Consider the following 12775-nt stretch of genomic DNA (forward strand, 5'->3'; position numbering starts at 1 on the left):
GTTGCCAGCCTGCTGAAGGAATAAATCAGAAGGGATTTAGTCTGTTTCCTAATATTCCTAAATGTTAAATGACTCTTTGTGCTGTCTACATAGGCAAAATGAACTGCAAAAAGTGGGCATGTTCTCTGGAGTTTGTTTATAAACATCAAATATTATACCTGTTTTTTTGTCCTTGTCATGACTTAATCTAAACCTGGCAAAGCTGTCAGCTGCTTCAGTGTTGAAAAAGTTGAAAAACATACATCAAAACTTCCAGAGTCCTTTAAGCTAGGCAGTATCTCAAGTTCCATAAATAACGTTTAAAAATATCACGGAGCATGTCATGGAGACATTTAAAAGAGAAACTCAAATTTGGAACCCCAATATTCTGTCTGTTGTCCCAGCCCTTCCTTGAATAAATTGTTGTGATAAAATCTTGCATCCTTTAGGAAGACTTTCTCAAAAAAGTAAACTTTCCATTTTATTCCATTAAAAAAAAAAAAAAAAAAAAAGCGCTTTAGTGGCTTGTGAGTAGAAGTAGTGCAAAACTGGAGGATTTTTAACTGAAGGTTTGAAGGGTACTGACAATCAGCAAAAGTGAATGAGATTAAAATTTTCTGGGGTTTTTCTCCCCTTTGAAAGTACAATTAAGTTATCTATTTATGAACAATTCTGAAAGAACAGGTTGCTCTATCCAGTTGAGCATGCAGGAGAAAATCTAAAAAAGCAAAGTCACAACAGCATTTGATATGGAGAAATTCAAGTGTAGTAGCAGATCTAGTAAGTGCCTCTTGATAGCAGAGCATCAGGGAGGAAAATACATGATTAAAAGCTTAGAATTGGAAATAGGGAAGAGTCTTCACAGAACGCATTCTAAAAATTTTGCCCTTGGTAATATTCTTATAAGCCATCTTTCAGAATTTTAGATACTGTGGGTCCCTGCATGGCATTTGGCTGGTTTTTTAGGGGGAGTTAATATGGGACAGCTATATGAAATGCAGTAGATAAGTCTGTAATAATTTTAAGGTAACAAAAATATTTAATAATCACCAGTTGCCGTCTATGTTTATTTTGTTAGCCCTATCAAATGTCACAGTAGCTGAAGTTGAGCAAAACCATGGTCTTCTATATTTCCTCAAGTGATTAATAACTCCTGGCCTGAAAATTCTATAACGGATATGATGTTTGAGAGTTAATGTTGATCAAATGATTTAGTTATATGGTTCAAAGTGGCAGTTTCACAGTTGTCAGCAGCTTTGAAGAGGCAAACACCAGACATGGTTCATTCTCTCTTGGATGTTTTCCTAAAGACTAGGTAGCTTATGTTCCTATCTGTAAATAAGCATCTTCGTAGGAATCAACCAGAAAAGGTCTTCTACCAACTTCTGGTTTCAGTTTTTAAAAGAATGAAAAAACTTCAGCGTTTACATGGATAAGGTTTTAAACAAGTTTTCTGAGGACAGTAAAGAGTTCAGAGATTACTTTTTGGGTCACACTGGGTCAGTGTGCTACTACTGGTCATCATTTAGAAGTTATGATACCTTGCATTTTGAAGGATAAAATGCAAATCTATATATCAGGAAGAATCAAACTTGAAGAAGTCTGGAAAAAAAAGGAAGAAATGAAAAGAGAGCAAAAAGAAATTTAAGCATCTAATAGTTTGAGAAGGGCAGGTATGTTCCACACATTGTCAGATGTTAGGATGAGACTACAGTGGCTTGGCAGCTTCTTCCTTCTTATTAGCCAGCTGGATTACAGCAGCAGTCCATCCAAGGAAGTAATTCTTACAGCCAAATATCTAAGTTCTCTGCCAGTTCACATTTAGTTTTGAAAGCAATTAACTGCAAGAAACTTGATTGCGTCCAGCCAGTAATTTACTTCGGACTCACAGATAATAACAGAAACAAAACCAGAAATAGTCCTCTGATGCTATACACAGTGTAATTTAATGCAATTCTTCTAGCCTTCATCTATATGAATATTAGGCAAATTAGTTTAAAACTTTCTTCTTTTTTTTTTTTTTTTTTTTTTTTTAAATCCTAAAGCTACTGTGGCCCCCAAAAGTTATCCTTGGCCTGTGTGTTTTTACTTGGAGGTTGCACAGACTTTCATTATAGCTCCAGCATTTATATCTTAATTAAGGCTGTGTCAGTGTTTCTATTATGACCTTGCTTCAATAAATTGCTCCAGGATGAAACCTGATGTGTAGGAGCAAAAGTCACTCTTTGCAGTGCACAGGAAATAGGCTGTGTCTCTTTGTGTGGCAGTAGCACACTCTCCACTCTTTTTTCTTTATCATTGTGCTGAGTATTTTTCTTGTAAATTTCAGTTTGGGTGCAATTCATTTTAAAATTAGCAATAACATAAAGAAGAACAAGTACAGAAACAGTATTTCCTATGTCAGTCCTAGAAAAAAAACCCACAGCAGTAAATGTTAATGCTTAACTGCACCAAGAGGCCAAAGTAAATGCATTCATAAAAGAATGTTAGGGCTGGAGGGGAGAGATCAGAGAGGAGACTTCCCAATGAACATAAAAATTCTTGGTCTATGCTGCTTTCTTCCTCAGGTTGGACCTGTGAGCAAGATGACTTTTCGATCTAGAAGTCTGTGTGGTCCATCTAGCTTTTCCTTCCTTGTCCTCAGCTTTTAGCGGGATCACAGGAGCATATAGCTATTTGCACTTCTATTACTATGGCTGGTGTCTAGTACAAAAAGAGGTTATTTTCTCTCAAACTATCTCTTCCCCACAAGTAGAACAAATGAATGTTTCATGCCCTCTTCGTTAAATTGTTCTCCCAAGGGAGGAATGCTTCTTGCCTTTGCTCCTCCTCCAAAATCCAAGAAAACTCTTTCCCTTCCAGCTATTCCTGCCGGATAAAACGGCAAAGAGAAGGTGCTTGGAAGGATAGAATCTTTTTCAACAGACAGTGCTCGTCACTAGAGTTCTGGAATAAATCTAATGCTGCTCTAGAGGTTTGATAAGGTTAGGTACCTTGAGTGACTGGCCCTTTATGCCACTTCTTTTGTCAGTGAAGACTACATCCTCCAGGGGATGATTCAGAACATTGCTGGAACCTTAAGGCAGATAACCTAACACCTTTGATATTCCTTTTGCTTCGAATTTGTACATTTTGTATGTCATGAGAAAGGAAAGGTAATTGAAAAAATGGCTTAATATTGTACTTTTTATGCAAAAAAATTACTGATATGTGTTTCCTTCTGCTTTTTAAGATTTTTTTTTTAATTTAGTTATTTTAAAAGGAGATGGTCTTTCTGATGTAAAATTGTGGAAATTATTAAAAGTTACTGTCTGTATTCTTTCTTCCCACTCTGCCAATGTATCAGTAGGACATAGGATCAGTAGAAAACTGATGAGGTCTGCAGGAGATTTGAAGCTAATGTGATGTTATGCTCTTAATATCCTCTTCCTAATCATGTACTTAGGAAAATGAGTTAAGCATAAGAAAATATATGCACAAAGGTACATATTTTACTTATATTTGACTAAGGCCAGTTTCCTTAGTTATTTAAATAATTAAAATTTGATTCCTTTATCACTTAAGGAGAACAAACAGTGGGAGTTTAATACACAATCAGATAAAATGTTAGTTTACAAAGCCATTCTGCTTGGGTTTGAATGTGCCCTCTTCCCCCTCCTCCCTGCAGCTCTGATAGATACATCCATACTTGCAGCTTGTTATAATTTAGGATTGTGGCCATGATGGTTTGCTCCAGAAACAAAAATCTTCATAGATGAGTTATGTTAACCATAATGTCTAGCCATCGCTTTGTTGGTTACATCTCCATGAGGTTGAGCAACGGTTAAAATATTTGCATCATTTGTAGACTTGGGTGCTTCCACCTCTAAATGATTTGCATTATTTATAGTAGCATTTTTCTCTGCAGTGAAGTAGGAGGTTGAATTCTGGTTTGAAACAGAAACAATTAGAAAAAGCAGTAGTACATTAGGCTACTTAGATGTATTCCTACTCCTTTGAGCATCTGGCTTGTCAGCAAAATGTAATGTTCTTTAATATAGCGACTGCTTAAAAAAGAGCCAGAAGGTACCCACAACCCATCACCTAATCAAAGATCTGAAAACAGAAAATTTAATTGAATGGAACTTTGAACAAATTTATTATATATCCGTTTTGACCACTAGAAATAATATCAGCTGTAACAATTTTTCTTTCATAGCTTCTTATTTGTGTTCTTTCATTTCTTCATATGTACAACATCAAGAAAACTACCATCTCTGGGAATGTAGGATGTAAAATGTAAGTGAGACTGTCAGTAAAGCCTGTGTTCCCACTATTTTATTTCCTAGCTGACAAAACAGTTTGCACAGTTTTATTTAGTTACAGTTCAAGTAAACCATTACAGCGTAGTTTTCCAGAGCTCATTGAGTAGCCAAAAGTAAACAAGGAAAATGAAAAAAAATAGACATAAAAAAAATAGGATCTTTAAATGTGATTTGCAGTTATCAGTGAAGCTGTACTAATAGCCAGCACTCTTCTCCTCCTTCCTCTTTGTGAGAGGCTTTCCATACAATAATTCTTCTGATGATATAAAAGGGTTTGGATATGAAAACAATCTCTTTACTGAATGATAGCTGACTAGCTTCAAATGTAGAATTTTAGGTAAAGGGGAAAAAAGCAAAAGCCTCAATGCTCATTTTGGAAACACGATTCCATGAGTATATGGAGATATGATTAAAGAAAAAAAAGACCTGCTACATCTTCATATTAACTTGCAACATTATAGATGAACAGTGTTTCCTTGCCAAGTCATAGGACCATTCTGTTAGTGCTTGATACAATACTAAATGTTGTTTGGGGATGTGTGATCATGTGATTCCTACTTTCTACATGGCAACCAATGCAGAAACAATCTGTCAGGGACTGTCATTGAGGATCAATGCTAAATGTTACTCAGCAGGATGCAGACTGTATCTCAGTGGGTGTCCTCCTACTATGCTTTGATTATGTTTGTTGTAAAGAAAAGTCTAGTTGTGCTTACAGCATTCATATTTTTCCCCCTCTGTGGAAGACATATTACAGCCTATTGATTTGTCCCTGTTTCAACAAGATGTGTTGTTTAATAACATATACACAGCGTTTTCAAAGATTCCTTCCGTATAATCTGATTATAAAGGAGGGTTATGTGACAGTTTGTCTCTGCTGCTTATTCTGTGGCTTAAACCTCTGAGGACAAGCTGACTGAACATACATACAGTTCAGAGTCTGATGGCAGCTGTGGCTCAAAAATGTTTTTTTGGGCCAGATCTAGGGTCATCTGAGGAGGCACTTTGGCGTACACCAAGGTAACGGATTTTATACTACTTATTGCTTCTTAAAACTTCATTAGATGACAATACTATAGACTGGGTACACGTGGGGGAAGACTTAATTAAACAAAATGGTAGCTTATTAACTTAGAGTGAGAAAAGAGGGAGAATTTTTTTGTACTTTACTGTGTGAGTGGGGTGTAGTAAACCTACAGATAAATCTTCATCTCTGAGCATTGATAAATAGATAGGGTTATATATCGTGAAAGAGAAAACAGATACTACACTGGACAACAAACTGACATATTTGCAATATTTCAAGCAATATGTATTTCAAGCAAAAATATGTATTACAAAGAGTGTGTCTGTGTTTTCCACATGACAGAAACACTCACCCATGACTTGCCATTGCCTCTTCATATTTGCTGTCTTTGATACAGTTTTATAACACTGGTGCTCTACTAACAAACTTCCAGGCATGAACGAATACATACTAGAAGACCTTACCATGTGGATGGAGCTGACAGGTACTCTCTAGATGACGATCTGGTAAATCTGGAAGTTCTAGATGAGGTACTGTACTGTTTGAGTACCAGTTTCTGACAATTGTGTCACACATTTTGTCTGTTTCTGCTTTTTAGGCTTCTTTTAACAGAATGAGAAGAGTTCCTTCTTGAAAAGTTTGGTCTCACCATTGCAAAGGAATTGTGATGTGACTGATCTGCTATCATCAATTCGTTAATATTCTTTATAGTGACATAAAAGCAATAGCAGTGAATCCTAATATGTAGAAGAATTTGATTATGAGTGATGCTTGTTTAAATTATTTTTTGAGTTTTCTGAAACGTGAAGTTTAGTCATGAAGATCTGTATTTAAGTGATTTTCCTAAAATTGATGAATTTATATAGACTAATACGGGATTTACAATTTCTGGATAAAAAGTGATAAACCATTATCAGCTGTGTATTTCACTGTAACACCTATATTCAAAGTATCTGTAAATTTTTGGTTTGATGATCCTTCAATTACATTGTAGCAAGAAAAAGATAAAATACTAAATTGTGCTAGTGTCCTGTTTAAAACAGTCTCTCACTACCACTTAAAATGTAATCCTTGAAAAATTATTATCCTTATTTCATGGTCAAATAAAAAATTAAATGGAAGTGTACTATGAAGTTCAGCAATAATATGCATGGCCATTTTCTGTTCAGAAGGTTTGCTTCTCAGGCTGGTATAACAAAATATGTACTCATCTGGAAATAGGAGTTGCCATCTAACTTAATTTTATGGAATTAGCAAGCATTTTGAAAATATTTGTTTGGTTAATGGTGTTGGCATTTGAAAAATAATTAGTAACACTATAATAAGTATTTCTTAATCAGTGTTCTTAGTATATTTACAAAAATCTTCCTAACTGGGAAAATACTGTTTAACTATCAAACTTTTTGTAATCTTCTTAGGATACAATTATCCATCAGCTGCAGAAACGCTATGCTGACTTACAAATTTATACTTATGTTGGAGATATTTTAATAGCCTTAAACCCCTTCCAGAATCTCAGCATTTATTCTCCCCAGGTAAGAGATATTTCAAGCTGTGGACAGTACTCATTTTACCTTTTATAGTAACACCACTGGCAAAAATACTTAAGTGATGTTGGAAGCTAGGAGCACAGACTAAACCCCAGCGTTTTCTTTTTCCAGAAAAGTGTGGCTACAAATCTTTTTTTTTTTTTTTTTTTTAATTCGGTCTCATTTGACTTCATTCCTTTCTGCTTGGTGGCACAAATTCCACAGGAGGGATGAAGCTTAACCCAGCCACAGCTGTGCCTCTTATCTGACATTTAGGTCTTTCTTCTGGGAAACACAAGATGTTATATGAACCTTCTCATGCTAAGGCTGTTGCTTCCTGAAGAATTGCTCTGCCTATTGGGTTATTACATGTCCTGTGCCATCAGCTGCTGCTTAAAAGAAACAAGTGAATCAAATGCTGTAAAGATAGTGGCAGCTTAATTCCCTACAAATGTGAGGAGAGGTGGAGCCATAAATCTTTGTCTCCATGGCTGCCTAAATCAGAGTCACTGGTACGTCAGCTAGATTTCAGATTCACTATTATCTTTAAAGGTTTTTTTTTCCTATAGGTTGGGTATTTCTGTGGTTGACTGCTTGTGTTTGAAATTCTGTTCCTTGTGATACAGTTCTGTCCACTGTCTTGTGTGGGAAACATCAGAGTGCAATTTAGGTGTGGTAATTTGTATTCTGGAAGTTGGGTAATACCAAGAATTACCACTTTTCTTCCAGGTGATTCAGTGGAAATTTTGTGGTAAAACAGGTAACTACCTTCTGTTTAACAGGCAGAAGATAGTCACTATCCTCTTTTCTGTTAATTATGTAGCTAATTGTGTATTTTTACTATTGTGTGTTCTTTTTAAATTCAGTTCTCCAAGCTTTACCATGGTGTGAAGCGTTCATCAAATCCCCCCCACATATTTGCCTCTGCAGATGCTGCCTACCAAAGTATGGTTACCTTCAGCAAAGATCAGGTAAGAATCTCTTCATTTTGATTTAGATTTCATGTTAATCATACTGCAACTATGCTACATGGCTATGGCTGATGTTCTGTTATGTTATACTTTGGGAAATCTTTTCTTTAATCCTTTTATTCCTACATCAGGAAAAATGGAGTAGAAATCTAGTCAGGTTTGGGAATTCTGAAGAGGACACAGTGGCATAAAAGAGACTAAAACATCAAATAAGATGATAGGGTTACCTGACCAGTATAGTTTCCTGGATATCCGTGAAGTCCTGGCAGTTGACACCAGCTGCAGAGTGTTGCTTCACACTCTGTAGATTATTGTAATAATGTACACTTGTGTAAAATAGGAGGGTCTCAATGTCACAGCAGATTAACAGAGTTTGAACCACTTTTCTATTGCATAAAGACACCATCAAGCAACGGATAATCAATTCCTTTAACTACAAGTCACAAAAAACAGGGACCATTAACTAATTTTTTTAGTAAAAGATATTAAGGATAGGTCTAATATAAATGTAATAAGGACACAAATCCAGTTATATAGCAATGATTTTAATGAGAATGGAATGCCATGCTGTAGAAGCTAGATTTCTTTTTTATTCCATTCTTAAGATTGTAATTTTATACTCTTTCTAATTTGATGTGCTGTTTTACATGAATATTGAGGGCTAATAATTATTTATAAAATCTTCCTGACTTTACCCTGCACACAATCATCATGATTTTACCCACATCACACAATAATCCACAGAAAATGCTTTTTTAAAATCACAAAAGCAGAATAAAATAAGAAAAAAAAAAAAAGTGTAATTAGAAAATACCAAAGAAAGACGACAAATAAAAGGGACATTGAAGATGAAGAAAAAAGGAGTTCTACTGAGTATGTGGAAGTATATTGGCTTGAGAGATGGTTACTACTTCTTTAATGACTTGTGTGCTTGTCATGGTTTAACCCTAGCCAGCAGCTAAGCACCACGCAGCCCTTCACTCTCTCTTACCCCTCCCCACTGATGGAATGGAGAGGAGAATTGAAAATAAGTAAAACTCCTGGGTTGTGATAAGAACAGTTTAATAATTGAAATTAATAATAATTGTAATAATTATAATGAAGAGAACAAAAAGAGAGAGAAATAAAACCCATGAAAAGACAAGTGATGCACAGTGCAGTTGTTCGCCACCCACTGACCAATGCCCATCCAGTCCCTAAGCAGTGATCCAGCCACCTCCTCCCAGTTTATATACTGGGCATGATGTCGTATGGTATGGAATTTTTCTTTGGCCAGTTGGGGTCAGTTGTCCTGGATGTGTCCCCTCCCAACTTCTTGTGCCCCTCCAGCCTTCTTACTGCAGGGCATGAGAAGCTGAAAAATCCTTGACTTAGTATAAACACTACTTAGCAACAACTAAAAGCATATGTGTGTTATCAACATTATACTCATAATAAATCCAAAACTCCACACTATACCAGATACTAGGAAGAAAATTAACTCTATCCCAGCTGAAACCAGGGCAATGCACTTTGATGGGGGCATTAAAGAAAACAAGTACTCATGTAGAACAAGTTATGTGAGAACTTGTTAATCTGGGGAAAAAAATTTGGTTTTGACACACCCTGTCAGGCTAGCTTTGTGCATTGTTAATATTATATGTTTCATACCCATTTAATAAGTAATTTGCATTTAGATCTAAATTGGTTTCATATTTTCTGTTTGCAGAAGATTACAGAAGCATGTTTATCTCCATTACCTGGCCAATGTTATGTTGGTTCTTCAGGTAAAGGTGCATTAGATAAACACTGTAGCCAGATCAGAAATGTATTGATTCTATTTGGTGTATCCAGTCTTCCCTCTTTCAGTGTAAGACCGTTACCCCTTGTCCTATCCCTACACCCCCTGATAAAGAGTCTCTCCCCATCTTTCCTGTAGCCCCCTTTAAGTACTGGGAGGCCACTCTAAGGTCTCCGCAGAGCCTTTTCTTCTCCAGGCTGAACAGCTCCAACTCTCTCAGCTTATTCTCACAGGGAAGTGCTCCAGCCTGGTGATGATCTTTGTGGCCTCCTCTGGACCCGCTTGAGCAGGTCCGCCTGCTGGCCACACATCTCTTGATGCAGCCCAGGACACGGCTGGCTTTCTGGGCTGTGAGCACACATTGCTGGCTCATAGTCAGTTTTCCATCCATTAATACCCCCAAGTCCTCCTCCGCAGGGCTGCTCTCAATCCACTCATCACCCAGCCTGTATTTGTGCTTGGGATTGCCTCGACCCGTGTGCAGGAACTTCACAGTTCTACAAGAACTCATGGGCTTTAACTGTATAAACTGTTGTCTAGTCACGCAAAGACAAGTTAGTTATCTGTCATGGTTTGACCCCAGAGGGCAGCTGAGCACCATGAAGCCACTTGATCACTCCTTCCCTTTCAGGGATGGGGAGAAGAAAATAAAACAAAAGGCTTGGGAGTCAAGATGAGAATTGGGGGAGAGATGGCTCACCCATTATGATCATGGGCATAAGACAGATTCATTAGGGGAAGAAAGAGAACAACAATTTAATTTAAACACTTATTTTCCAATTGGAGCAGGACAGTGAGAAATACAACCACATCTTAAAAACACCTTTCCCCCACCCCTCCCTTTTTCCTCAGCTCAACTTTTTTCCTGATTTCTCTACCTCCTCCTCCCCCATGGCACTGTGGGACAGGGCATGGGGGTCCTGAAAAGTTATCACCCATTGTCTCTGCCACTCCTTCCTCCTCAGGGAAGACTCCTCATGCTTCTCCCCTGCTCCAGCATGGGGTCCCTCTCACAGGAGACAGTCCTCTGCAAACTTCCTCTGATGTGTCTTTCCTGTGGGCTGCAGCTCTTCATGATCTGCTCCAGTGTAGGTCCCTCATGTTGCAGTCCTTTCAGCGATGGTGGACTGCTCCAGCATGGTGTTTCTCTGAGTCCTGGCCTTCTTCAGGGACACTCATCTGCTCCAGTGTGGGGTCCTCCATAGGCTAAAGGTGGCCACCTGCTCCACTGGTGACCTCCATGGGCTTCAGGGGCACAGCTTGTCCTCTCACCATGGTCTGCAGGGGGGGGTCTCTGCTCCGGTGCACCTTCCCCCCATCCTTCTTTCTTCCACTGGCCTCAGTGTTTGCATAGGTATTTCCCTCACAACTCCCCCTCCTCTCAAGTTCCCCTTCTTAAATACGTTATTGCAGAGGCACGGCCACCATCAGTAATTGGTTCTGCCTTGGCCAGAGGCAGGTACAACTTGAAGCCTGGGGAGCTTCAAGAAGCTTCTCACAGGGGGCCGCCACTGTAGCCCCCTCCTCTTCTACCAAAACCTTGCCATGAACAAACACAAAACAGTATCTTAACCCTGTAAATCCATCATTGGGTTACTCATTTACAAGAAGAACAAAAATACTCAACAAGAAGCAAATAAATGAGCTGCAAATGTCGTATTGCACACATTGTTTAGAGTCAATCACTGCACCTGCTGTCAGACACCACAAGACATCACCAGAGAACTGCTACATCTTTCAGATGTTTTCATAAAGCTCAGTTCTGCATGAAGTGTCATTGCACCAAGTATTTTAGGACCTTGTACCCACTCCCAGCCAAGAATCTTATGTGTTCGCAGTGTGGTGGAAATAATTTTCAGGTATTTGCATAAAAATTCATGAATCTGTGCAACTGCTCAGTGTTAACATTTTAGTTATATGTCAGATAATACTGTACCTTAAGTAGACTAATACTTGTATGGGTGATTTGCAGAACAAATGAAAAAATGGAAAAATAATACATGCTATTAAATTCTTACTTGCTGTGACCTGCAGTGTTCACTCTTCAGTGTTCAGATGTGAACTGGCCTTCAGGGTGTACTGGCCACCTACTTCCATCTTATCTGTGAAGCATAACAGCAGAGAGGAGGATACCAAGTGATTTAGACCATTCTAGCCAGTCCCTGAGTCTGGAAGCTATTTGGATGCCATGTGTTAAAGACTGCTGACTCGGGAAGATGAATATGTTCTCCTAGAATCATGCAGTGAACACATGCATATTTTTCAGAAATATTTAGATGCTAGTTTGTTGTTCTATCTTGAATATTACAGAATAATATATGTACATCGCAACAATTACTTAAGATTATTTTTAAAACCAGGAGGAGACTTTTGGTCAGTGTATTAAATACAGCTTTACCCTGTGCTTCATGTTAATTCTTATGAAGTCAATGCAGTGAGCTAAGATGCAATGTTGAATTATGTCACATCAACTGAGCTGTGGAAATTTTCTGAGTTTTCATAATTTGAAACAAGCTGCATATGTGCATAGCATGTGTTAGCCTATAGACATGGTCACTCATTTATGTTTCATGGCCCTTAGAAATTCAATCACTGCTTCACACATATGCACATTGCTATCAGGCATTGTGAGATGCATTTTAGTAATCTAGGGAACAAATGATTTCACTGAGCCTTTGCTGATCTTTCCTTTCAGAAGGGAGTTGAGGGAATAGACCCTTAAAGTATTTTTCTAGTCTTGTTACTAAACATTAAATAACAGATAGGAGCAGTAACAGGTGAAAGTGACTATGTGGTGAGCTGTGCACTTTTCTGTTTTGTTTTGTGTGTTCAGTGCATTATCATCAGTGGAGAAAGTGGTGCTGGAAAGACAGAAAGTGCCCATCTGATCGTCCAACATTTAACCTTCTTGGGAAAGGTATTTCTTAGCCAATCATGTAAAACTATGTGCAACTCCTCCTAACCCCACCCCAATTTCCACATTATTTAGTCTTTAATACTTGTCCATGTAAATTGTCCCACTTGAGTTAGGGATGGAGTAATCATGCATATGAGAGTATTGAATTAAGATACTAGAGTATGTCCCACACCAAACCATTCCATATTTAAAGAGAAGGTGGCAGATCCTGAGTGTTCAGTGCCTGTACTTATCTACAGTGTTTATCACATATACTGTTGTTCATTTA

At 37.9% G+C, this 12775-nt stretch overlaps 1 protein-coding gene across 18 annotated transcripts in view; it reads left to right on the forward strand.

Annotated features, from left to right (window-relative positions):
• MYO3B (myosin IIIB) overlaps positions 1 to 12775 on the forward strand; it is a 212665-nt gene that overhangs the window by 98106 nt on the left and 101784 nt on the right. For 16 of the 18 annotated variants that reach the window (XR_012633931.1, XR_012633932.1, XR_012633933.1 and 13 more), the window contains 4 exons: positions 5744 to 5840; positions 6729 to 6845; positions 7706 to 7810; positions 12424 to 12507. Coding sequence is in view for 15 of the 18 variants with exons in the window: in XM_074910360.1 (XP_074766461.1) it covers positions 5744 to 5840; positions 6729 to 6845; positions 7706 to 7810; positions 12424 to 12507 (403 nt within the window). In the remaining 3 variants the exon portion in view is untranslated. Of the gene's footprint in view, positions 1 to 5743; positions 5841 to 5908; positions 6402 to 6728; positions 6846 to 7705; positions 7811 to 12423; positions 12508 to 12775 lie in introns of those variants that run through there. The other 2 variants (XM_074910372.1, XM_074910376.1) reach the window with 2 other exon arrangements.

The sequence above is a fragment of the Athene noctua genome, chromosome 7 (assembly GCF_965140245.1).
Source record: "Athene noctua chromosome 7, bAthNoc1.hap1.1, whole genome shotgun sequence".
In the NCBI taxonomy this organism is placed as follows: domain Eukaryota; kingdom Metazoa; phylum Chordata; class Aves; order Strigiformes; family Strigidae; genus Athene; species Athene noctua.